The sequence below is a fragment of the Procambarus clarkii genome, chromosome 54 (assembly GCF_040958095.1).
Source record: "Procambarus clarkii isolate CNS0578487 chromosome 54, FALCON_Pclarkii_2.0, whole genome shotgun sequence".
In the NCBI taxonomy this organism is placed as follows: domain Eukaryota; kingdom Metazoa; phylum Arthropoda; class Malacostraca; order Decapoda; family Cambaridae; genus Procambarus; species Procambarus clarkii.
The window spans coordinates 26005666-26033214 of NC_091203.1; the positions used below are offsets into that span (position 1 = coordinate 26005666).

Genomic DNA, 27549 nt, shown 5'->3' on the forward strand with positions numbered 1-27549 from the left:
GTTTACATTTGAGTGTTGTGGGGCAGCACCGCCTCCACGTGTTGCTACTCCCTGTCTCTACCCTCGCTACTGACACCAGCACCGACTACAATGGAGCTGGGAGGGATTTTAACATACGAAGGCAGTAATTTCTTTCGTCAGAGGTTGATTCTAGCAACATTAAGTGGGAAGGCCGTCAGAATCAGAAACATTAGAGCTGCATCTGAGGACCCTGGGCTTGCAGGTATAGTGCTCTATACTCGTACTAGCCAAGCGCGTTCTCCTCATAACTCCCTTCCAAAACGTATAGTCATACTGGCTTAGTCTATGCAGGTACCTAAAGTGTATACAGGTACCTAAAGTGTATACAGGTACCTAAAGTGTATACAGATACCTAAAGTGTATACAGATACCTAAAGTGTATACAGATACCTAAAGTGTATACAGATACCTTAAGTGTATACAGATACCTAAGGTGTATACAGATACCTAAAGTGTATACAGGTACCTAAAGTGTATACAGATACCTAAAATGTACAGTATACAGATATCTAGCCCGAAACGCTACACGTGCTAGTGGCTTTACAAGATGTAAAATCAACTTAATTTCTATGTTTTCTGTTAACCCCCAATGTACCTTCTTGTATATAAAATGATAAATCTAAAGTGTATACAGATATCTAAAGACGACAATTGTCAGATGCTTTGGTTATCATCTTTGAATATTTTTACCCAGGCTGGTTTATTCTGTAGTGCCTGAAACACTATCGTTCTAATGACTTTACTAAAATGATCCTTTGTATATCTTGCTGTTATTAATAATGTTTAAACTACCTCTGTATGGTTGCTAAAGCTACAAATTCTATAATGTAGTAGTCTATGCCTGTCATTATAAAGTATCACCTTTATACTGTATATCATTTGTTACATTTCCTGAACATAGCTTACTTCTCATTTAGTATTAAGTGCTTACCCTATTTATATATATATATATATATATATATATATATATATATATATATATATATATATATATATATATATATATATATATATATATATATATATATATATACAGTATATATATATGCGGAAAAACCACAAAGAAATGGGGAAGAGAGATGAACGTTTCGGCCTGTTAAAGCCGTTGTCAACACCAGACTGTCTGGTGTTGACAACGGCTTTAACAGGCCGAAACGTTCATCTCTCTTCCCCATTTCTTTGTGGTTTTTCCGCATACAAATGATCAGTGTTTAGTGATCAGTGTTGCATTTTATTAGCTGCAACAAAATTTTAACCCTTGGACAACGAGTATGAAAAAATAGTCAAATTGCCTATGTGCAAAAATATGGAAATAATATAAAAATAAAAAAAAATAATTTGTCATTATAGAATTATTAATTTCTATGCAAAATGTTAAAAAAACATGAAAGTAAGTGAATATTTATCATTTCACTGGGTGGAGGTGCTCTGCAAGGCTGTGTCTGGTACTTGTCAACGCCTGGTGCTCGACTTTACTGCCGGTTTCTGATATATACTCTTCGCTGTTTTATCACTTGTTTTTCTTTATTTACATCCACAGAGACCTATTATATCCATATTTGCATCATACATGTAAAACCCAGGCAATAATTGTTTTAATTGTCACATGACAATAATTGTTTTAATCGTCACATTCCCCCTAGTAACGTTCATGTTGATAACCACATTCATAACCATGAAATGGTAGCAGGATTTTATTCAAGGGTCAAGGTAAACTCCATTACATCCACATAGACCTATTATATCCCTATTTGCATCATATGTGTAAAATCCAGTCAATAATTATTTAAATCATCATATGATGATAACTGCAACATCCCAGGAATCATCACATGACGATCACTGTCTAAAGGTTAAAAGGCTTGAAAAATGGCATGATTGTGGTGTACTAGGGAAGTATTTTGCTCTTATCTTCTTATTTTAAATTCTTTCCAGAGCATGAAGTTAACTTTATTCGTCTCCTTGATTGTATCAGCAATGGCAGCAGCATTGAAGTAAACGAAACAGGGACAGCAGTGCTATACAAGCCTGGTGTATTAGCTGGTGGCCGTTTGGATCACAATTGTTCAAACCAGCGCGGGATAGGGTATGTTGTGGGTAGTTCAGTCTCTTGTTTTACATTTTAATTATTGGATAATTAATCTGTTCATGTCATAAATATAACTTTAATAAATAGTAATAAAATAATAATTCATTGTGGTGAGGGACAGGAAGCCAATGTATATATACATATTAGGCTTATATCGAGGTCCTCCCTAGGGTTGAATTACTAACTATTCCCAGGATGTAACCTTCAGAAGAAGCTGACTTAACTCCTGGGTGCCTGTTTACTACTAGGTGAACAGATGCATTAGATGATAGGAAATATGCCCAACTATTTCTGTCTGCCCAGGATTTCAACCCGGAATTCCCAATTGCGAGGCGAGAATGAACCAGACTGAGAGAGCCCTCTCTCAGTCGAGGTTGCTTCCCTAGTTATGGCACAAGGCCTCCAAGTTCCATATAAGCCTACTAGAAGCACCCCTTTAATGGTCTTTAGAGGTCTCCATAATGAATGCCGCTTTCCTTCCAATCCGAGGCCCCCCACTTTTTTTTTTTTTTTTTTTTGAGGAGGTGGGGTCTAGGAGTTTGGTATTGTGGTAGATAAGACAATGGATCCTCTTTGATCAAGGCTAGGTATTGTGCCAAAACCTAAGTAGTTATTCCTACAGATTTATTTCCTCTAAGGGGTGCCCAACCACTTGGACTGGATGGTAGAGCGATGGTCTTGCTTCATGCAGGTCGGTGTTCAATCCCGGACCGTCTAAGTGGTTGGGCACCATTCCTTCCACTTGTCCCATTCCAAATCCTTATCCCTTCCAAGCACTATATGGTTCCCTTTCCCTAAGGTGTGCTTCAGAGTTCTGTTTTATGGACTAGTTTGTCCAGCTTCTGTTTGCTCTACTTCTTAGTTCCTCCATTGGTTTGGACTCTGAAGCAGGGCTGCAGACACCAACAGATGCAAGAAGCATTTCATTCTACTGTGCTGTAATTTCCTTTTATCCTTGGATATGACAGTTTGAAGATACCTCTCTTGATTGGCTTCAGTCAAAACATCTTGTAACCTATTTAGCTATTTAATACTGATTATTAATTATAATTCTTCCAGATACTTCTTAGAGCCTCTCTTCATGCTGGCACCATTTTGCAAGACTCCATTGAACATCACACTCAAGGGCGTCACAAATAATAAGGTATGTGATGCAAATTAAAGGAATTATTTTGTACTTTATATCAAACTTTCTTGGAGGAAAGTCGAGGTAGGCCAGGGAGAGGCCTACCTCGACGACTGGCTGGTGTGTCTGCTTGGCTCCCAGTTGGTCCGTTTGTTTCCAGGAGTGTGGTTCTTTCCCAGCTCGCCAGGTTCGGGTTCCTGGTGAACTGGAGGAAGTCCCATCTGGTTCCGTCCCAGGTTCGAACCTGGCTGGGTCTTGTTTGGGACTCGTGGACCGTTTCCATGTCTCTTCCTTCAAAGGCGTTGCTGAGGCTGCGGTCCTGCTTTTGGCTGTTTCTGGCGGGGGGAAGGGGGGGGGGTGATGGTCACTCAGCGGTTACTTGAGCAGTGGTAGGGGAGTTTGAACTTCGCCGTGCTGGTCTACCCGCTGGGTCGGGTTTGGCTTCTGCGTCTGTTCTGGTTCCATCGGGGACGCCCCTTCTGCTTCTCTTGTGATCGCTGGACTCGTACTCAAGGAGCATTGCATCTTACTGTGTTGCCAGCTTCCTCTTCGGGTTTTTTGGGGTTCAGTGCTTTGGCGCCTACACGAGCCCCTGGCTCGATGTTTTCACAGAAGCATTCTCTCAGCTCGGGATTTGTGACCAGTGTTCACCAGGTCGGCCAGGAGTGATGGGATCCGTCCTTCCATCGGGCTCGCAGCACGGTGCGGGAGTTTGCGGCGGTTTGGCTGTCACTTTGGAGGGTTTGGGTCGCTCGGGGTTCGACCATCCGAATCCATTAAGACTGTTCTCTGGTGATTCATTGCCTGAATCGCAGGGGGTTCTCTTCGGTCTTTGCTTCTTTGGGATTAGTCGTTTCGAGTGGCTTATCAGCTGGCTTCTCGGGGTTTGGCTCTCCATGCGGTTCATATCCGGGGAGTGTCCAACGTCTTGGCGGACGGCCTGTCTTGGTTCATTCCCCCATGTCCACAGAATAGACGATCAATGCCGACTCCTTCCGTTGACTCTGCCGGGCGTACTGACTCCTGAACGTGGACCGCTTTGTGTTGGCATGGTCTCGGTGTCTCCCGGTAAATGTGGCGCCCTTCCCCAACTGCGAGGCTGTCGCGGTGGACGCCTTTCAACAGGACTGGTGTAGGGAGGGTTACCTGTCCCTCTACCCTCTAATTCCCCCGGTCCAGCTGTTGCTTTGGGTTCTGGTTTGGTTGGAGACCTACCACAGGAGAGTAGTCCTCGTTGCCAATTGGTGGCCAGCCCAGTCTTGGTTCCTGGCTCTGCTTGCTCGGTGTGCAAACCCGGGGTGTTTTCTGTGGCTGCACCTCTTCCAGCAGGTCGGACCTGTCCGGTACACAGCTGGTTTGGTTTTCTCCTCCCCTCTTTGCGTTTGGTCTTTTTGATGCGGGTTTATCACCTCATTTGTATGGTGATCAGGCGTCTTCGTTGGTGTTCCACCTGAGAGCTTTGTTTTGGCGTCAGTATAATGTCTCCTGGCGTTCTTCCAGCCATTTTCTCTCTCTTCGTAGGTTTTCTTCTATTTCTCATTGGGTTGTCTTGTCCTTTCTGTCTTGGCTTTTTCAGGACAGTCATTTAATTTGCAGGGTGCTTTCCTATCTCTCCTCTCCTTGACTTGATTTGTGGTGCCCCCTTCAGTTCAAGATTATTTTTCCCAGTCTCTGTTTCTGTTGGCATTGGCCTCTGGGGTCAGGTCAGTGAGCTACATGCTCTCCTGCGGTGCAGGGATTTCTGCTCTTTCGGTCCTGTGGTCGGTTTGTTCGGTTGCAGCCTTCTCCTTCTTTTCTGGTGAAGAACAAGACGGCTACTTTCCAGAGGGGTCCTTGGGTCATTAATACTTGGTCAAGCCGGGTGTGCATCATGTGTTGTGTCCAGTTGCGGCTCTTTGCCGTTATCTTCGCACTTCAGCTTCTGTGGCTGGGGATGTGCTTTGGGTTGATCCAGTTTCCCTCATTCCCTGTTCCAGGGATCGGGTTTCCCAGGTCGTTCCCAGGGTTATTAAGTCTAGCCAGCTTTCAGTCTATTCTTGTGCCCATGACGTTAGGAAATTTGCAGCATTGGCTGCTGTGTTTGGCAATATGTCCTGGGCTGATATTTGGGCGCTGGGATTTTGATAGTCGAATGGAAGGAGTTCTGCCTCTCATTTCGGTTTTTCATTCACTTTTCTTACCATGTTGGGTTTGTTTTGTTTTGCCTACCTTTCTGGGTTGCCTAACCCCGGTCGATGACAGATAAGGAAAAACCCCCAAGGGGGATTTTCCAGGGCCATTGCTCCCTGAAACTTCTCTGAGGGGGGCCAGGTTCTGCCTCATGGTCCCCAGTAGGTCGAACTCCTTAGACTAATGCCCCGATCTAATATATCACACATAGCCCGATAGGTACAAAGAGTCTCCAGGGCTCGCTCAGAAAATGGTGTTTCATTACACTCAACCCTTTTTTTACATGTATATGTTCAGGGAAGAGAATTTATCATTTTACAAAGAATTTTTTTTTTGCGAACACTGGATTTTCTGCGCACAGGAAGAATTTCATAATAAACGCAATGCATCATAGTGGTTAAAGAAAAAATTTTTTTGGTAGTTGTCTATCATATGATAAGTTCAAATTCAAATTTTCTTAGTGAAATTTTCCCATAGAGCATGGGAAATATTAGTAACTTTTAATATGGCTATGATCACACTTTTACCAATTTTTGTAGATTGGTTAGAGCGTGGTGTTATATCAAAGGTTTAGAAGATTTCAAGTCGGTAGCTCAGGGAGCCCCTGAGGAACTGCTAGGAAAGGGCTTTTATTATATTCAATGTTGGATTTTTGGATTTCAGAGACTTCCTGATTTCTTAATTATGGATATTGTACTGTAATATGATTTTAGGGAAAAAGACAACATATGTTTTGTATATAAGTGACAGAATATATCAGATAATGCTTCGTTTTCCAGTTGGATCCATCTGTTGACATGATTCGTTCATCCTTGATGCCAGTATTGAAAAAGTTCTTGGTGGTAGATGATGGGCTGAGTTTGAAGATGCTTCGACGGGGTCTTCCGCCTGGTGGAGGGGGCGTGGTAGTCTTCACATGTCCCGTTAGGAGGACATTGAGACCATTCCAGGTAAATCAAATAAGTGTTCATTTAAACACAGTTATATTTGTGACAATCTTTTTTTTCTTGTACATTATTTTGCTGCTTTGTTTTAAAACACACTAAATTTATTTAAATCTTGCTTCATGGTTGAGATATAAAGAGAGCAAAAGGCCATAAGTGAAAGAGAGCGAAATCCAAAATACAGTACTTCTTTTTCTCCTGAGCAAAATCTTGAAAAAAATTACATCATGCATTGAGCCTTTGTGCAAGGGTGATGGAACTTTCACAGATGACAACAAAGAAATGAGTGAAATACTGAGGCTACAGTACAATTCTGTTTTCAGTGAACCCCTGAATATATTGAAGATCAATGATCTAAATGAATTCTTTATGAATGTGACATTAGCATCGAAGCATGTATCAGATGTCACCCTAACTCCACGGGACTTTGCAGTAGCCATAGACAGCATGCACTCTGCACCAGGCTCAGACTCGTGGAATTCTATATTCATCTACAGTATAATTGCAAAAAGCACTATCACAGGATCTAAACATCTTTTGGAAACAGATCCTAGATATTGGTGTTATTCCTGATATACAGTACTTAAAATAGCAAAGATTGCACCACTTCATAAAGGAGGTAGTAAGGCAGATGCAAGAACTTATAGAACAATAGGTTTAAAATCACACATTATAAAAATCGTCAAAAGAATGCTGAGAAGTTAGATCACAAAACACATGGACTCAGTGTCTACATAACCCTGGGCAACACGGATTCAGAACAGGGTGCCCTCAAAAGGTCAAAACAAAAACCACATATAAAATGCAGTCAAACCACAATATTGAAAGAAAAAGCAGTGTAAAAGATTTAAGAGTAAGGTCAGAAGACCTTACTTTTAACGAGTACAATAAGTAGCTGTCACAACTGCAAGAAAACGACAGGTTTTAACAAGAAACTTTCAAACAAGAAATGCCATACCAATGATGATACTTTTTAAGACATTCTAGAGTAGAATATTGTTGCATGATAACACGCCCATTCAAAGCTGGAGAAATTGCTGACCTTAAGAGCATGTAAAGATCTCTTACTGCCAGAATCCATCCAATAAAACATTAAATTATTAGGACCACTTAAAAATTTTAAATGAGTTCCCAAGAGTGCAGATGAGAGAGAGATACATAATAATTTACACTTGAAAAATACTTGGACTGATTCCAAATCTCTAACACAGAAATAACACCACATAAGACCTGAAGTCATGGCAGAATGTGCAATGTAGCCCCGTTGAAAAGCAGAAGAACAATAGGCATGCTGAAAAAGAATAGTTAACATCAAAGGGCAAAGACTTTTCAACACTTTCTCTCTACACATATGGGAGTGATGTCTTGCAGTTTTCAAAAGAGAACTTGATAAACAACTTCAAAGGATATCTGATCAACCAGCCTGTGACTCATTCATCAGGCTGCAAGCAGCTGCATTAAACAACCTGGTTGACCAGACCTCCGACCACGAGGCGTGGTCAGAGAATGGGCCAGGGGGACGTTGATCCTCGGAATCATCGACAGATATACACCATTGTTGTTTGTCACACTGTCCTAATTATTATGAGTGTCCGGTGAGACTTCATTAAGCTTGCTTTAGGGAGCTTCCATGTGTAATGTTCAGAGAGGCACTTTTTCATATTCAATCAAAGCCGAATATATTTAATGCTGTGCATAATACTGTATTGTATTTATAATATGTGAATCAAACTTATATCGCCAATTTTTTTTGTTTGAAAGTGGGAAGAAAGTGGAAAGATCAAGCGTATCAGAGGCATATCCTACACTAGTCGTGTGGCTCCAACCGTTGCCAACCGCATGCTTGATGCAGCCAAGGGTGAATTTCTCAAGTTCCTTACTGATGTGTACCTGACAGTAGAAAATTCAAAGGGCAGTTCTCCAGGTGTGTAATGTTAATGTTATTAATGTTATTTTCTTGAGTGTTAACAAGTCCTTGCCCATGTTCTTGCCTGTGAGAAGTTGGATCTGGCTCAAGGAGCATTAAAACACCATACAATCTCAAATAGTAAAAGGATTTGAAGATACCCATTATTTATGAATCATTATGACACCTTATGCACCAAACATTGCTTAGGCATTTCTTATATATGTATATATATGCTTAAGATCATTCATTTCTGAATATATTGATATTAATATCAGTGTTCTCTTTTTAAATACAGTAGTTTTGAAAATCAGAGCCGAGTACTGTGCACTTTTAACGTATTGCATCGCCATTTATAGTTCACTTTTCACAATAAATATTATTAATGTAATTTTTTCTTGTGTGATATGGATCAATTATTTGCACTTTTGGTCTCTCTCTCTTGCATCATTCTTTGCTGCATCAATATGCGGTTTCCGCATACTCTTTTCGTTTTTCTCTTCATCATTTACCTTCTATTTCAGTTTTGGTGGCCATGCTATTTTTGTCTTGGCTGTTTGTTGTTCAGCATCTTATGCTAAGTACTATTGCCTCTTATCATTCAGCCTTTTGTTGGCTCTCAGTATTGATACTAAACACCATTTCAAAAGTTGTAGTTTTTTCCCTTTAGCCTGTTTATTCTCCTTCTGGACTGTCATGGTCTCTGGATCGAGTGTTGGTTTCAATTTATTTCCTGTCCTTGGTCGGGAGCCGGTCGGCCGAAGGGACAGCACGCCGGACTTGTGATCCTGTGGTCCTGGGTTCGATCCCAGGCGCCGGCGAGAAACAATGGGCAGAGTTTCTTTCACCCTATGCCCCTGTTACCTAGCAGTAAAATAGGTACCTGGGTGTTAGTCAGCTGTCACGGGCTGCTTCCTGGGGGTGGAGGCCTGGTCGAGGACCGGACCGTGGGGACACTAAAAAAAACCCCGAAATCATCTCAAGATAACCTCAAGAAGATAACCCCTTCAGTCTGTGACTCCTTCCCATTGTGGGGTTGGGGAGCTTTTTGCTCTCCTCCAGAAGTGTGGGTTTAGTTCTTTCAGTTCTGGTGAGTTTTTTTTAAATGGTTGACTCCTGAAAGAGTTCTTTAGTTTATCATTTTGTTGTCTTAGACCCATGGTGGTGAGCTGGTGGTCAGCTGTTACTAGGGAGTGTATGTCCTAACTACTGGGTTAAGTCATTTGCTGCATTGTTTATTTACTATGTGAGCCTTGCAACTGTTTGCATTGCTTTGCTTTTGATTCCTTTCTGGGGGTGTTTTTCTTTGTGAGGCTGATCATGAGTGCACTTCCCTGTACCTCTGAGGGGGACCAGGTTTTGGCTGTGGTCATACGCTTTGAAGGACTCGCAAGGGTTGATGTGACTTACAGGTGTGGAGCTGTCTCAGTGCTGTTAGCTGCAGGCAGCCACCATATGGACCTTCCCTCCAGAAAAAGACTGCTAGTATTGAAAATACATAACTTCACTACTTTAGAACACTCATACAAGTGACTTTGTCCCCAAGTTTTAGGGACACTCGGTACTTATGACAAGTGGTTTTTGCTTTAATAATAAAAAAATGGTATTAAATTGATATTTGAAACATGGTACAATGACTCCAAATCAATACAAGTCTTAACTTTCAAAAAATAAAACTCCAAATTAGCAGAAGATATTAATTACAAATTACATTTTGCCCACATTGCTTTTTCTCAAATTTAAAATTACATACTCCTTAGGTTAGACCTGTGAATTTTGTACCAAGAGTACATAGTATAATGTTGATGTAGTATACTGTAGTTATGTTTTGTACTTTTCCTTAGGTTATTTAGAATGAGATACATCATTGCTGGGAATTATTAATGTTTAAAGATGCGATACTGAGGTGGATTGGATGCAGCACTAGTGAAAAGAGAACAAAAATATATTTTCATTAATGGAGTTAAAAAATAAATGTAAGGGCTTACTGGAAAGTTAATGAAAAGGTCACTGTATCAAAGCACAAAGTTGAGAAAATACATTGCAAGTGCAGACAATGCATCACAGTAACATGGCTGAAGATATGAAGACTAAATCAGACACCAAAAGATGAGGAGACGACGACGTTTTGGTCCATCCTGGACCAAAAGTCACCCATGAGTTGGAGACGACAAAACATTGTCGTCTCCAACTCACGGTGTGCGGTTTAGTCTTCACATTGCAAGTGTCTACACAGGGATAACTAACCTGATTTAAGTCTAAGAATATTAGTAAATGTGTTATTCATATTATAGGGTTTGGCTTGTGTGCAGTAGCAGAAACAAACACGGGATCATTCATATGTGCTGAAGCCATGTCTAATGCCCCGGGAGAAGAGGCTGAAACCAAGCTCCCGGAGGATGTTGGTCGGGAGGCAGCATGGGGATTGCTGGAGGAGATCTACCGTGGTGGCTGTGTGGATACTCTCTGCCAACCTTTTGTACTTCTTTGTATGGCACTAACACCTAAGGATGTGTCCAAAATCGTCTTGGGACCTCTTGCTCCATACACGTATGTATGAATAAAGACATTTGTGTATTTATCTACTTTGTCTTATTGGTACTGTAAGTGACAGCATGCATCAAACATATTTCTTAAAGGATCTTTTATACATTTAGAAATATTATGCCCTAAACCTTTCCCACTTATCGAGTGAGAATGAATGCATATACATTGCTATAATGTTTTTATTAGCCTACATGGCATGTTCACTTCCATATCAGTTATTTAGCTCTTATAATAATTTGTTATATTCTTCTTTATTTGGAGATTCATACCAGTGTCATGTCCTTGTGGCTAATACATAGTATACATCTTGACTTGCTTCTACTAAATCTTATCCTGGGGACTAATCATGTGTATGTGATCACACACTAACTTTTATGCAAGATAAGGTGCTCTCTTGTTTTGTGACCGGCTAATTGAGACAGGCACCAAAGTGCTCTATAGGATTAGATAGGGTGTACGTTAGGAGTTCACTTTGCAGCTGACTGGACTTGTATGATAATTCTGTCTTAACTGTACTGTCTAGTAGCGGGCATCATGCGCAAGTCCTCAAACCTAGGCATGTTTAGTCTGGACTGATAGTTTTAACTCAACCCTGGGAGAGTGAGGAACAAAATCACAGTCTAGAGTCTTGGTCTGGATGAATGTATTACTAACAAGGGCTCGCCTATCACAGGGAACCTTCATCTGTAACAGAACACTGGCAGGAAATAGATTATATTTTTTGTAAGGTGGCCTACAAGACATTGTCTTAACATATTGTGACATGCGTTCCTCCTTCTTGGGGGACCGTTGTCGCCAAAAAGGACCTCAGACGCAAGCACAGAGGGATCACTTGCCACGTTTCGCCCACTTTGAGGAGTGGGATGAAGCTGGGAGTTATTATGATGTCATCTTCTTGCCACAGATTATGAGCCTCACTTGCCACAGCAGCACTGGAAGTCCTCTCTGTGCTGTGTCACAGAATTTCATTACCTCCTCACCTAAAGTCAGGAAGGCAAGGTGAATATTCTAACTCTCCACACCCTGGGTGCTTGCTTCTCTCAATTGGAGTTTGCTTGCAGCTTTGGGTCCTTCTTGGAATTATAGGGTTCCCAGACACCTGGTCCATCCATGCGGGCCCAATGGTCTCTGAATTCTTCTGGATGACAGGACTGCACGTTAGTGTTCATACTGTTCACCTGTCCTTTCTTGCTGCTATTGAACGTTGACCAGGATTACTCCCTACTCTCACCTGGTTGCACAGAGGATGTGAAAGACTATGAGAGAACCATCACTCAGTTCCTCAGCCCAGTTGCCCGGCTCACACAGGTGATCTGTGTGAGCACCAAGAATCTGAGTTGAATCTGAGCACACCAAGAATCTGAGTTGCTTCACAGTGTCACTCCTAAGATTACTCTTGAATGTGTCCAATAAGACGTTATAATCTTGTGAAAATCCTTGATTGGCTTGAGCTGTAGTCAGTGCATCCTTGCCACATGACGATAAAGTGCAGTTCCACCCACCCTTGGCTGGATGCACCACTCGGGTGCTCCCGTCATGTCACTTGAAAAGAGGTGATATGATCACCACTTACAAAATAATAACAGGAGTTGACCGAATTAGCAAAGAGGAAATCCTAAAATCAGCAACTTCAAGAACAAGAGGACACAGATTCAAGCTAGGGAAACAAAGGTGCCATAAAAATATTAGAACGTTTTCTTTTGCAAACAGAGTTGTAGACAGTTGGAACAAGTTAAGTAAGAAGGTGGTGGAGGGCAAAACCGTCAGTAGTTTTAAAGCATTACATGACACAGAGTAGTGTACTGGGAAGACGGGTCACCACGAGCGTAGCTCTCATCCTGTAACTACACTTACGTAATTACACACTGCTAAAACAAGAAATTACTGGCAGGCCATGTCCTCATTGATCAACAGGCAACCCTAGTTAATTTATTTAGCCATATACAGTGGAACCTCGGTTTTCGTATGCCCATTTTCGTTTTCAGAGTTTGTTTATACACATATGGGTCCACCGAGTGCGTGGCGCCAGTTTACCAGTGTCTCCCGCCTAGTGGTCATCGTGTTTTAATTCTTTGTGACGAATTTCATTGTTTTCATGCTTTTTTGGTTTCTATACATAAAGGTTTTTATTATATATCACACCATGGGTTCCAAGAAAGTTGATGGCAATGTTCAACCGAGGAAAATAGTTGTGAGGATGACAATAGAGGAAAAACAAGAGGTCATTCATAGTGAGACAATTTGATGTCTCGCTACAGACAAGTGTTAAAACGTAGGGGAAAACAAGTGTCTATAGACAGATTCTTTATAAGACAAGCAAGCAGTGAGCCACAACTAGGTCCTAGTGGTATGCCTGCAAAATGTGAGAGAGAGTGTAACCCAGAAATGTCATCACTCCTGTTATTATGAAAGGGGGACTCTCCCCCCCCCCCCCCCCTTCCCTCCTTCCTCACTATCTTCCATACGCCAACAAGAGTCCTCAAAAAAGGTAAAGTACCTAAGAGTATTAGTCTGTAGAAATGTATTTTTTAGTTAATCCATTTCACACCCCCAAATATATTAATTCAGTTAATTCAGTTTACACTATTTCTTATAGGAAAATTTGTTTCGGTTTTCGTATTTTTTAGTTTTCGTACTGTCTCTGGGAATGGATTAAATACGAAAACTGAGGTACCACTGTAGCTTTGAAACATGTTTTAATATTCTATTTGTTAAATGAACTAATATACATACATATTCACATAAGAAATGAATAAATTTCTTAACTAGTCACATAGTATGCATATGGATCAACAATCACAGTAGATGTGATTTTTTTTTATGTTTAGCATCACTGTTAGATATTATGATCTGGATTGGTAATTTGTTTTCTACATGGTTTAGTCAATATATTTGGTTTTGAATTTATATATTATATTTTCTATGAGCTATGGGATAGGAAAGTTCTTGGCCTGTTACCAGAAGTTGTCTGATTCTGGTTCCGCCATGAAAAAAAATGAGAGTACAGTATTAATGAAACATTTGCATGCTATTGTATCATATGGGTCTTGTAGTACAGGGGTCTACATCCTTGTTCATAAGTGAGAGACCCAGGCTGAGTGCCTGGGCAGGACAGAAACGGTTGGACATATTTCATCTACATCCTTGCTCATAATTGTGAGACCCAGGCTCAGTGCCTGGGCAGGACAGAAACGGTTGGGCATATTTCATTTCCCTGATGCCTCAGTTCACCTAGCAATTAAACAGGTACTTGGGCATTAGGTAATTATTGTGGGTTGCATCCGTGGGAAGGTTCTGGACGGTAGAGCGACAGCCTCACTTCATGCAGGTCGGCGTTCAATCCCCCGACCGTCCAAGTGGTTGGGCACCATTCCTTCCTCCCATCCTATTCCCAAATCCTTATTCAGACCCCTTCCCAGTGCTACATAGTCATAATGGCTTGGCACTTTCTCCTTATAGTTCCATTCCATTCTGTGGGAAGGTTAGTATTTGACCTAGTGGGGAAGAACCTCAATAAGTCTTAAGTGCAAGCTTAATGTCCCCGACAACGGGATTTATATATTTGTAAACCTCATTTTACTGACGATTTTCTCTTGCTTTTCAGGATGCATTTCCTTCGCCACCTGCGAGACTTCTTTCAAGTGACATTCAAAATTGATGAATACAAAGAGAAGAACTTCAGTTTTTCTGATGAAACTCCAGAAACAAGAACAGGAGCTGATAAGTTATTGCTGACATGTATTGGAGTTGGTTATGCAAACATCAGCAAGGGACAGACTTAATGTAGAAATGTCAACACTTGCTATTAACATCAATTTGTATCATTGTACATTATCACTGAACACATTCCTAAAAGGAAGATATTTCTAAAACTTTTGTCAATCATTCTGTAAAGAAACTTTAATATAACATTTTATTTATAGGCACCATTATATTAAAATTTAAATACATTATTAAATGCTAAATGATCATGAGTAACAAATTTTTATTCCTATGTGATTTGATATCTAATGTACAGTTTAGTGTCTTGAAATTTAGCACACCTTAGTGTTTATTATTTCCCACTGGAAAGTAAGTGTGAATTCACAGGGAATTCTTTGAATGAAGTATATGGGGCAAAACTAATTTGTTGCCTCTGGGATTTCGTGTGATCCATTAGGCCCTAGCAACCACCCTCACCTCATGGGAATGCCTACAGCTACTGTAATATGCATACAGATGTGTTACAGTGCATACAGACATGTTACTGTGCATATAGGTGTGTTACTATGCATAAAGAAATTTGTTTTTAAGTAATAGTGTAAGTAATTATCAAAAGAAGGCACCAAGCTGAGGAGACTATGTAACAATTTAAGTTGCAGGATATTAAAAAGGTGCTAAATATACCTAAGGATGTCAATACAAGAATAAAAGCACACACAGGTGAGAGATATCAAAGGTATCGGATTCACTAAGGATTCTATTGAGGGACAAATGACCATGAGGGACAGGTGGAAAGCAAAAGACATGCACACGTGTGTGCGTGCACGTCTTGCTGAAAGTCAGGACACTCAACGAGGATATGCATGACTGTAAGAGGGACACTGCAGTTCGGACAATAAAGAGCAGGGCGGCGCTCCATTAAATGTCCCGCAAGTTAAATGTGTATAGCCAATACGCAACCTCATCAGAACTATTTCCCACCACTGGTTATGGTGATAGGAAGATAATCAAGGGGACAGGCAACCCTTAAGAGCACGCAGTTTGTTACTAGTAACAGACTGACCAAGTCAATGGGCATGGATCAAGAAATGAATGACTGGGAAGAAATCAGAATAACGAATGCCTTTTCGGGAAATAGTATAAGTGCAGATAATCTCCTTAGCGGCAGTTTGCACACTCATATAAGGAAATGCCAATATGGCTAGGAACCCAGCAAAACTCAACCAGCTAAGAGATTAAAAACAGTCAATATTGAATTTGTACTACCACAGGATGTATAGAGTTAAATGGGTCCAAAGCCATGAGAGCACTACGAGAGTCAACCACTATGACAAAGAAGCAAGTACTGATGACAGAAAAGCAACTGATGAAGGGCATACAAGATAGCACACAGTTTGACTGTAAAGATGCTAACCTTTGGAGGTAGATGGCTCATATAGATTTGGTTTGGAAAGACAACAGAGTATCTAACACAGTTGGCAACAGAATGTGAGTGTGATGAAAAATGTTCCAGGAAACTGTTTCAGAACAAGAGGTGGTGTAGAAGCCTTCATCACATGGGGTCAAAGACTTGCAAAGCTTCACAAGTAGGACCCTCCAAGGTGATAGGGATGGAGCGATATGATAGGCATTGCCAACATAAACTGAAAGGGAGCCTTGTAAGCAAGATATCCAAACAGAAAAATGAAGTTGGTGCAGGGGTACAGTGACCACTGGAGTGGTAACAGCCAAACCACGGCAAGTGTGAGAATGAGAATGTTGCAGAGACCTCGTGGGGTAAGTAAGTAATTATCAATAGAAGGCACCAAACTGGGAAGGCTATGTAGCATCTCGTGGGGTAATGCAGGCAGTAACGATCACTATGAACCTAGAGTGACAAGATGCCTGTTTCAACATACAAGCTCTGGATGTGGGACGAACGAAAGCCATGAGAGCTGGAGCACAACCCAGCTTGGTGCAGAGCATCAAGGACCAAAGGAGAGGCAGGGCAGCCATAAACCAGTTTACATAAAACAAGTGAAGAGTGCAAGTAGATGAGCATGTGTCTTATCAGCTTCCCAGGAAGTATGGGACAAGACTTTCAATAAGCATTCAACTCTGAGGTTAGATATATGAGATCAAGACAAGCATCAAATGGTAACTCCAAAAGTTTAGCAGAATCTTTATACAGAAGGGACTACCATAGTGACAAAGGGGAACGAAGAATGACCTGCTTCTGAGTAAATCATAGCACAGATGTTAGTTGAAGAGATATTGAAACCACAACTGGTGGCCCTGGATGACACTGCATCAATCGCAAGTTGATGTTGAAGAAAAGGGTAGTCATTACCCCAACAGCAGAGGGGCGAGATAATCAACATTAAGGGCCAAGAAAATGCCAGAAGGCAGGAAGAATGACCACTGAGAGCAACCGGGGAAATGAGTAGTGCTCAGAACACTATCTTTGGGAACACATTCGTATTGTTGAAAAGAATCAGAGAAAGAGCTATCAAATCTTTATCGTTACATGCTCTTTCTATAATATCTCATGATAGCTATGAGGCCATCTCGTTTGTCATCCAACTCCTCCTTTGTCCATGTGTAAGGATTAACATGATCACACTTGTTTTTATTTATATTTATAGGGGTTAACAAGATCACAAACATCCTAAATACCCACATAACACATGATTTTTTAGTATGATGACTACCTTTGCACTCTGTTAACCTAGAATGCTAATACTGTATTATATCCGACTCCACTCGGTTGGAGCCAGCAACTCGCCAATTAGTTGCTGGCTTCTTGTGACTTCACCACAGTAATGGCTGACCAACATAAGCTTGTTGACCAACATAAGCTTGTTGACCAACATAAGCTTGTTGACCAACATAAGCTTGTTGACCAACATAAGCTTGTTGACCAACATAAGCTGCTGACCAACATAAGCTTGACAAATGCAGATTAATGTCACTGAGTTTATGTCAGCAATGGCACTAAATGTTGTGCTCCATGTACTGTACTCTCATGCAGGGGGACAGTGACAGCTCGATACCAGAATATGATCTAAATAGATGTGACAGGATAAATAAGTCACATGAAGGAGTAGGTTTGTATATTGGAGAGAACCTTGTATGTTCAAAGCCCCTTAGTTCTACAGATCAGGTGGCAGAGGTACTTTGAGTAAGAACAAAGAAAATGAATTTAAGTTATTATTCTGATATACAAACTGCCAGATGCAGCAGTTGAGGAATTCACAGAACATAATGAATACAAATCAGGAATCTGTACACCAGTTGATTGACAGTCAAGAAGTGGGACCAAAGAGCCGAAGCTCAACCCCTACAAGCACAACTAGGTGAGTACAGAATAGCCTTGATAATCTGACAAACCCAATACCAATAATATACCAGGAAATATATTTGTAAATAACCAATTACAGGTCGGAGAACTACTTAAAAGTCTGTGATAAATTTTTGCTCAGCCACCTGGTAACAAGAGCCAACTAGAACCAAAAATATTATGGATCTGATCTTTACAAACAATGAAGAAATAATCAGGGACATTACAATCTCAGATACGACATATTCAGATCACAAGCTCATTGAAGTGTAAATTAACATCAATACTTGTAATAGATCTAAAAAAAAAAAAAAAAAAAATCAAGCGAGAGGGATCATTCATTAAGTTCCGTTTTAGTAATACTGTACATTACACTGTTGGAGGATCAAGGAGCTTTTTGTAAAACAATGTTTTAGGGCTGAGTATGGGAAAAATGGCAATGGTGAAATTTTTAGCCAGGTGGTAACTATATAAAAAGTTGAATATAAGATTTCATTTAGCAAAATTGAGTAGAAGAATTAATCTACACTTCTCTAAGGTATCAGTCCTTTTTTTCTGAAATTATTATCTTTTCTGACTCAATTTGCCTCTCCAGCACAGTATATTTAAAATGAATTGAAGAATTTATATGTAATTTTGTTGTCTAAATATATTCAGGGATGTATTCTATCATTAGGGTCAGAAATAAAACATTTTGCAGTAAATGACAGGAAATTGGCAGAATGCTTGGACAAGGAATCCTTGGTAAAATAGGCCCAGTTCCATTTAGTCCATTCGAACAAGGTGCCACTGTAAACTGGATATAAAGTATTTCTGTGCATTATAGTATTAGCCTAATACTGTGTATAATGACATGCATGAACAATTATAATTGTTCAATTATAATTAATTAACAATTATAATTGTTCATTACATCCGATGAAAAGTAAGTGTCCAAAGAAGGTGTGTCAAGCCTGGAAGACCATTTAGCACCGTCTACGTTGGAGAATATTAAATAATTCCTAGCAATCATTCGGGATGGCAGTATGAGAGCATAAAGACATCACATGTTTAGTGTCAAAGCTGATTCATCAAGGATATTAGTGAGGAATAAATGATTTTTAATTAACCAGAAAATCAGGACATTGTTGGTGTTGAGTGACTGTTATCTGGACAATGTAGTTCTGACAGTAAGGTGGAGGTCTTTGCTCATTTAAGTGTCCTCAAGTTAGCTGCATGTGGCCAATATCATCCACTGAAAAGCCTGAAATTAAAATGCCATTCATTTTGCTTACAAAATCAATTCCAAAACTATCTTTACTTCTTCGTGTTTCAGCAATACTGTAAAATTTGTGTAGCTCCTTATGAACAGCCAACACTGAGAGACAGAATTAGTACTGTTAAATAAGTCATAATGCAAAGTACAGTACTCCACTCAACAATAAAACACCTACACAATTGTATTCTGCTAAAATATTCTACTAAATATATAAATATATTCTACTTCTACTACTACTATTTTTACTTCTACTTACTTTTACTTCTACTACTACTATTTTAACTAACAAAATTTGGAATGGTGTTATGTGAAAAGTATTAAAAAAAGAAGTAGGCCTATGCTGTCAAGATTATTTAATCAAAATTTTCAGCTATTTTCGCATTCTGACTCAGACTAGACATGGAGATTACATCAGATACAGTTCTATGGAGCTAATAACTCCGATAATACTTCTTTGTCTTCTGACGTAAGATCAGGGTGCCAAAAGTCAACCATGAGTACTGCCCTGGGATAGGCATGTGAGGAGCTCGATTGGTTCACAAATGTAGCAGAATGTTCAAAAGAATCATCAAAGACCACTGTCTCTTCCACCTTCCACTTGTACTGAGTTCCAGCAACTTCTAACCAACAGCCATCTGGAATGCGCAGTCCTGAAATTTTGTAAGCTATAAACAAATTGGGAGAGGCATAACGATACACAGTAGATTTCTATACATACATACATACACCCCTACAGCACAGTAATCAGTGTACTCAGCTTGGAACTGAATGGTTGTTTGGTTTGATTCACATACAGGACGAGACCTTTTGGCACATTTTCGTATGCCTGACGACTCTGTTCACTCAGCAGTAAACAGGTTCACGGGAGTTAAGAAACTTGTGGGTTACATATTGGGGACAGTCCGCCTTTGGTCTAGGGGGATACTAATAAACCTAACAAATTTCCTATCACCAACAACTGGAGACCATAATTCTTTAGACCAGGGGGGGGGGAGGCAACATACAACCTGGCAAAAAGAGACTAGTTTTAGCATTGGATTACATTGGCATGCTAAGAGAGATTCTGGGTATACCAGGATCCAATACTATTCAGTGCCCACCCAGGACAAGGATCTTACAAAATTATAGTATCTAATTTCCTCCCAAGGGGCATGGAAAGTACTGTAATTGAAAGTATTGGTAATTCGGATTCTACAACAGTAATTTGAATCTCTCAGTATCTGAATGAACTCGCATTTCAGTTTTAGACATTTCTAAAATGATAAAAACAAAATTTCAAAATGCCCAACAAAAAATGCAAATTGAAAGTTATTAAAAACATGATTAGAGCCTTATTAAGAGTATTACCATTCATACTTAATAATTCCAATGCTCTGTAGGCCAATTTCACAGAGCAAAATTAAAATTTCAACTTTTTATATGATGGGCTACATATCAAGAGACCTTGTCTGTAAAGAGATTTAACCGCATTATTTCCCATGCCCAAGCCTCGGAATCTCATTGTCAAAGGAAAAAGGGGTCCATATTTTACTGAACAAAAACCTTTGAAATGGAAAAAAAAAAAAAAACCCTTTAGAATTTTGCTGTTTATATACTCAGTTGCTTTCCTAAGGCCCCAACTATTTCTTGTAATGTTGCCTCCATCTGTGAACTCAATCCCAACATCCTAAGCAAATCCACATATCCCCTGCTTCAGTGAACTCTTGTTCATTGAATTTACTTTCCATGCAAGTAACTTTTGCATGGAAAGTATGTGTTCCAACCAGAGACTCACCGAATCAAGGTTCATTGAATACAACGGTTCCACTATATAACAAATATATACTGTACATGAAAAATTATGTATGTAAAACACAAAACTAGTTTTTATTTACCCAAATGACACCTCAGTCGTATATTGCTAGGACCATGGTGTGCCTTAATATTGGAGTCTGGATAGAGGATGGAAAAGCAGGCGTTTCCAAACACGCAGTCTTTCATGAGAGACGGCAGCGTGTCCAGTATCGCTGCAACATTTGGACATCTTTTACAGTTTGATTCATTCACAAGTCCCTGATCGATAAATGGAAAAATGCACCAATGTCCCTCGGCAATATCGTTTAGTTTCCAGCCCCAGTTGTCACCTTTTTGCAGAGCCTCAAAGACAGATATAAATTCCTTTAAAATTATTGAGAAATTCAGCTTTAAAAACCTGAGGTCCTTCTGGTAAACCATAAAATCATTCCAGTATGGGTTTGCGGTAAGGTCCATTTTGAAGATGGTTGGATTTTGAAGCTCGATATTGGGTGGTTTGATTTTTGTCTTGGTGGGTTCATCATTCACATCTAGCTTCTGTGCCGGGTTAATTTCACATACAATTTTATTGACAGCTTCTTCTAGCTGACTTGACACAAATTTAGATTTACTTGCTCTGATATTCTTCCATTTATTAACAATCTGTACTTTGAGTTCTGCATATTTATGACAGCGTACACAATCAGGATTGTGACAAGCTTCACTCTCAGAATGATCTTGGTTTGGTAGTAAATAAAGCACCTTCTTAAGTATGTGTATAAGTATGATCTTCAATGGTAAATTTGTGCTTTTCTTGTAAAATAAGAGGAGAAAGAACGCTGCGAAGCAGGTCCCAAGTATGAGGGAGGGCAGGAAGGGTAGAGCAGGGTCTGGCAGTCCTGCCAGGAATGTCGTACAACATTCTTTGATGCCCATTCAACAAATTCAAGGTTAAGTTTCTTGCTGTATATCTATTAAAGTCCTTCAATCAATGAATTCAATGTGTTTCTTCAGAGCACCGCTGGGACCTGATACTGTTTACGCGCGGGATACGTGCACTTCACCAGTTCTGTCAGTGCCTTGTCAAGTTCAAGTTCAAGTACGTTTATTGAGATAAGCAATAAATACATCTCAAAGGGATAGAGTAGCTTAGGCTATTTCTACCCCCCCTCTACTTCAAGTCTCTCAAGGGCGCACAAATGCAGTGAGTACAAATAGACAAATAACATTACAAGAATCCCATTTAACATTGCAGTGCCTTGTCATTTGACATTTAACCGCCCCTAACCCTATAACAACAACATTTTACATTTTATGTGCCTGCTATAACACTCAACTGACAATTTCAATTATGTTACTTTATTATTTTCTCTTTAGATTAATTTATAATGTACAATATTTGATTTTGTTGGGTTTAATTTGTTTAGGCTCGTCTTCTCATAGAGCAGCAACCCTTCACAGTAAAATATATAAATGTTTCAAATCAAATGTTTATTTAGGTAAGGTACATACATACAAGAGATTTTACAAAGAGTGACGGATTTATAGATAGGGCTAGTACATACAATGCCTAAAGCCACTATTACGCAAAGCGTTTCGGGCATCATATATATATATATAAAAAGCTAAATCTTTTATATCGTTAACCAGGTTAAGATAGGTTTGGATAACTTAGAATAACTTCAGTTAGACTAGAAGAGTTTTTTCTAAAGTGTGGCGATGACGTAGAGCAAAATAACTTTTTGATCCAATACATTGATCAAAAGGGTAAGATTAAGATTAATACATTAAGATTAAAATAAAATAAACACGCGTATACTTTACTCATGTGTTTAAAAAAGTTAATAAACTTTAATAAAACTTTAAAAAAGTTAATAAAGAATTTAGTTATCAAAATACGAGTCGAAACATGGGAATAAAGTTGATGAACATACAGGTATCTTTTACATTACACATCCTTACATTCCTAGTTTGTAAACATTGGCTTCGAGCCGGGAGTCCTGAATTTACCTGAGACACACTTATCTCTCTAGTGGCTTCGACGAGGACAGGACGAGACAGGAAGCTGGCGGCTTGTCAAAGGTCCCCCTCTTGTCATTTACTCAAACATCGATTGATGATTGATGAAGATTAAGCCACCCCAAGAGGTGGCTCGGTGGTATATATATTTTTTGGAGTGAATGTGATATACTCAAACATTAAACCTTCAGAGTATATTAAGACATACACGCTCGCCAGTAATGACGAATAAGGTGAAGTTGCTCATGGTTGGGCCAACTGAGGTGAGAAAAAAGGGCAGAGGTAAAAATGTCACTTTATAATAGGTCAAGATAAACGTAATATTTTCAGCTATAATTGGTCATCACAAAAGCCACATTACGGGCTATAATAGACCATCAAAGTTTATTATAGTCTGTAATGTGGATTTGATGATTTATTATAGCCTGTAATATACCACTGATGATATAGCTTGTAATATCATATTTGATCTGTTAGTCATATTATGGGCTATAATAGATTAAATTAATATTACAGGCTATCATAGATCTTCAGCATAGTACAGGTTTAAATAAATCATCACCAAAACCCACATTACAGGGAATAATATATCATAACCGAAGCCATATTACAGAATATAATTGATCATCATCAAAGCCATATTACAAGCTATAATTGGTCATCATCAAAGCCATATTACAAGCTATAATTGGTCATCATCAAATCCATATTACAGGTTATATTTGGTCATCATCAAAACTATATTACAGGCTATAATTGTCCACCATCAAGGCCATATTACAGACTATAACTATCTGCCATCAAAGCCATATGACTGGTTATAATTGTCCATCATCATCAAAGAGCCATATTAGAGCAATAATTGTCGATTATCAAAACCATATTACAGGCTATAACTGTTCATCATAAAGCCATATTACTGGCTATAATAGTCCAACCACTTGGACTGGATGGCACTGTACTGTGACTGTCTCACTTTCAGCATGTTGGCATTTAGTCTTTGACTGTCCACAAGTTGTTAGGCACTTTTCCTTTCCTCATTCTTATCCCAGATTCTTATTTTCATATCTCTTCCAAATGCTATATAGTCCTGATAATTATTTACTATTTTTCTGATAATTACTTACAGGTTATAGTAGACTATCAAAGCCATATTACAGGCTACAATAGACCATCATCGGAGCCATATTACAAGTTATAATAGAGATGATCATCAAATCCATATTTCAGGCTATAATAGACCATCATAAGAGCCATATTACAGGCTATAATAGACCATCATAAGAGCCATATTACAGGCTATAATAGACCATCATAAGAGCCATATTACAGGCTATAATAGATAATCATAAGAGCCATATTACAGGCTATAATAGACCATCGTCAGAACCATATTACAGGCTGTAATAGATCATCATGAGAGCCATATTACAGACTATAATAGACCATCCTAAGAGCCATATTACAGACTATAATAGACCATCATCAAAGCCACATTGCAGGCTATAACAGACCACCATCAGAGCCATATTACAGGTTGTACTCATCTTCATCTGTGGCACACCATAGATATCTTGAGATTCTTGCTATTAAAGCAGTTCAGCAGTGTCCACCCAGTATATGTCTATAGTGGCACTGAGGTCATGCATCTATTCTATAAACTTATGGTTCATTAGTGTTTCTCTTATACCTACTGTGTTTTTTCAATTTTTCTCACTGATCTTGTAAATGTAATTTGTATATTCACTTTCGTCGAAGTGAAACATAGATACCAGTTAAGTGATACAATCTGATTATTTCACGACAATAACTTGTTTCTGTTTTGTTCTTGTTAAAGTGTGGCAAGACGACTCTAACCAATTTTCTCAGCGAGGCGGGTGAAGTGGGAGGTGGTGAATATCGACCAACTAAAGCAAGTCGCATTGTTGAGTTTGAAATTCCTAACCTAACTGTCAACAGTATGACAACGAAGGCTGAAGTTGAACTCTGGGATGTTAGTGGAGACAGAAGGTAAGTACTGTACCTGGATTCAGTTCCTGAGGCAGGACAGAAGCAGTTGGGAAATGTTTCCTTCCATCTGATGTGCCTGTTCACCTAGCAGTAAATAAGTACTGTACTGCACCTGGAAGTTAGGCAACTGTTGTAGGTTGCATCCTGGGGAAAGTTAGTCACTGGCTTAGGGAGACCTTGATAAGCCTTACTTGCTTCCTATCCCCAACAATGGGAAAATTTGTTGATTAATAGTATATTAATAGAACTGTACATGCATTAGTAGTACAGATACAGTACTGTATATGTAATGAGCCTAATCATGATATAATATATATCCCTGTTTGCTCTACTCAGGTTTGAAAATTGTTGGCCAGCAATTCAAAGGGGTGTCAATGGAATTGTGTTTGTCTACAGTCCAGGGCGGGAAGACCATGCACGTACCCTTGACACTTTGTATACCCACTTTGTGGAGCAACAAGGCCTTCGAGAGACTCAATGTGTGGTATTTTGCCATTATAAGCCAGGATTTCAAGGCAAAGGAGCTAAACTTTGTGAGTATATTTATATTGAGCAGTCTCTTTGATATACCCATGTACCTGTATGCACATTACAGTAGTTACAATACATTTACATTAAATATTTAACTTTTTACAGGCATTTTCTGTGTACGTGTACATTAAACACACTAATTTAGCCCTCACCCCTCAGTGATCACTCACCAATTCAGACTTCAGTAGCGCAAGTTTCTGATGTAACTGTGCCAAAATTGCAGCAGAGTTTGACAGCCTCTAGAGTCAGACAAAATCTGAATTACGGCGCTTAGCTGTCGGGTTACTGAATGACAATTAGCAGCTTATGTTTACAAATACACAAATACTGTATATTCAAATATTGCTTTATTAGCACAAAATTAAAGAAAAAAATTGTATAGAATATTACAAAAAACCATTACAGTAATGAATGTAAGAAATACTGTGCCTGTATTTCCTTGCTGTAATAACTGGACCTGTCTCAACCCTGTGAGCTAGCCATGTGTTTCTGCTCACTTGTGTCATGCAAGATGACACCTATGTGAAGGATTTCCTTAACTGAAGTTTGTTGTAACAAACGTAGCTCAATTTTTAATGAACAAGATGTATAGGAGCAGCAGCCCAAAGGTGCTATTGAGCCAGGTTAGGGTACAATGCCTGTGGATGAGATTGTTCAGAGTAATAATGGTGAGGTGGAGGAAGGTGAGGAGGGAAAGCTACAACATAAACAACCAAATACAATGATGATTTGATTATGCTTCCAACAGTGCAAATCTGGATTTTCACTGTCAAGATTAATGGTGAGGTGGAGGATTTTGGATAAACCATTATAGGCTTATGTCTATAAGCAACTTGCTTCTTGGTCTTAGTTTAATCTAATAAATTACAGTATTCTTTCCTTAAGGTGTATTATTAACTAGATCAATTTTCTTTCAGCAAATTCCTTCAACCAGATTCCGAAGATGGACACACAGCTGGACGAGGAGAGTGGAAGTGTTCGGAGAGATTTTAACCATTTTGTTGCCTCTGTGTTAGGGCACATGTCTGCTGTAGCTGAAATGCAGGAAAACTCAATTCTTTCATAAAATGAGGCATAGTTTAGGAAGTGTGATTGCTCTAAATATTGCTTCCTCGTGTGTGCAACTTTACACTGTATCCATCACAGTCTAAAACTGTTATCATAGCCTGTACTTATCACTAGAAAAGTGGAGAAACTTACTACAATGTCATAGTGCTTGAATGAAGGTGAAGGAAAGACCCAATATATGTGTAAGTGTATTAAAAATCTTATTTTTGGATGTAACTTACATCCTTTCTCAAGGTACTGTATAGTGTTCTAACATTGTATTATGGTACCATTGTACTGTATTACAGTACTGTACTATTGTATTACAGTACAAATGTAGTACAGTACCTTGAGAAATGATGTAGGTTACATCTGAAAATTTGATTTTTAATACACTTGTGCATATATAGTGATGGGTTTTTCCTTCACCTTCACTAGACCATTTTTTTTTTCATGCAGGTGCAACAAATGATGATTTGCACTCTTCACAATGTTCAGACCTGTATGCAGGTGATGTTGGTTGATATAGTTACGTTAAGTGTAGCAGCACAAATCACGTGGCATTTGTCTTGATGCATTTAATTTTGTTTTTATATAACATTGCAACTCTTATCAACAAATTATGATAATATAATTTCTCCGAGTTGTTTTATGCATGAGAAGGAAAATACTGTAAGTCCTTAATTTCTTTATTTTTTAAAAAATCCATTAGCCAAAGAAGTGAAAAATAAAGTATTTCAAAATAGTACTTGATACCAGTGGGCTATTAATTGAACCAAACAAATATTATATTGAAAAGATGACATTCAGAACTAAAAGACTGGAATATTACAGTCAATACAGTGAAACCTAAAATTCAATTTTGATATAACAGACATCATTAAAATCCAGAAAGATTTAAATTCTATAGCAGTGTTTAAAAGTTGCGAATAGGGATCGTAACTGTCAAATGTGTATAAAATCTGAATTGACTCCACACTGTTAACACTTGCTTATCATATCTGTTCAAAGTTTAAATAGTTTTGTCTGTAGTATTAAATATTATTTGAAAAATACATATTTCTGTGGGGATCCCCTTTGGCTCCTGG

General features: G+C 39.1%; 3 protein-coding genes across 3 annotated transcripts; 2 read left to right on the forward strand and 1 right to left on the reverse strand.

Annotated features, from left to right (window-relative positions):
• Window positions 1–14784, forward strand: Rtc1 (RNA terminal phosphate cyclase 1). Its single transcript, XM_045763813.2, has 7 exons — window positions 1–223; window positions 1957–2107; window positions 3170–3254; window positions 6185–6355; window positions 8111–8273; window positions 10550–10805; window positions 14407–14784. The coding sequence occupies exons 1-7, from the start codon at window positions 91–93 to the stop codon at window positions 14582–14584; spliced, it is 1137 nt and encodes a 378-aa protein (XP_045619769.2). The 5' UTR covers window positions 1–90; the 3' UTR covers window positions 14585–14784.
• Window positions 14785–17680: 2896 nt separating this feature from the next.
• Window positions 17681–21941, reverse strand: LOC123771320 (aspartate beta-hydroxylase domain-containing protein 2). The gene is made up of 2 exons (XM_045763815.2): window positions 20956–21941; window positions 17681–19731 (listed from the first exon to the last, which is right to left on the reverse strand). The coding sequence occupies exons 1-2, from the start codon at window positions 21788–21790 to the stop codon at window positions 19505–19507; spliced, it is 1062 nt and encodes a 353-aa protein (XP_045619771.2). The 5' UTR covers window positions 21791–21941; the 3' UTR covers window positions 17681–19504.
• Window positions 21942–22822: 881 nt separating this feature from the next.
• On the forward strand, window positions 22823–27216 carry LOC123771318 (intraflagellar transport protein 22 homolog). Its single transcript, XM_045763810.2, has 4 exons — window positions 22823–23136; window positions 24711–24883; window positions 25220–25416; window positions 26332–27216. The coding sequence occupies exons 1-4, from the start codon at window positions 23095–23097 to the stop codon at window positions 26478–26480; spliced, it is 561 nt and encodes a 186-aa protein (XP_045619766.1). The 5' UTR covers window positions 22823–23094; the 3' UTR covers window positions 26481–27216.
• Window positions 27217–27549: the final 333 nt, after the last annotated feature.

Coding starts and splice junctions, on each gene's coding strand:
- LOC123771320 (XM_045763815.2), bottom strand. CDS start 21,790: ATGGGCATCAAAGAATGTTGTACGACATTCCTGGCAGGACTGCCAGAC. Junction 19,732..20,955: donor ACGACTGAGGTGTCATTTGG/GTAAATAAAAAC, acceptor ACAAAATTTCAG/GACTGCGCATTCCAGATGGC.
- Rtc1 (XM_045763813.2), top strand. CDS start 91: ATGGAGCTGGGAGGGATTTTAACATACGAAGGCAGTAATTTCTTTCGT. Junction 224..1,956: donor TGAGGACCCTGGGCTTGCAG/GTATAGTGCTCT, acceptor AATTCTTTCCAG/AGCATGAAGTTAACTTTATT. Junction 10,806..14,406: donor GGACCTCTTGCTCCATACAC/GTATGTATGAAT, acceptor CTTGCTTTTCAG/GATGCATTTCCTTCGCCACC.
- LOC123771318 (XM_045763810.2), top strand. CDS start 23,095: ATGACGAATAAGGTGAAGTTGCTCATGGTTGGGCCAACTGAG. Junction 23,137..24,710: donor TCATGGTTGGGCCAACTGAG/GTGAGAAAAAAG, acceptor TTCTTGTTAAAG/TGTGGCAAGACGACTCTAAC. Junction 25,417..26,331: donor AGGCAAAGGAGCTAAACTTT/GTGAGTATATTT, acceptor ATTTTCTTTCAG/CAAATTCCTTCAACCAGATT.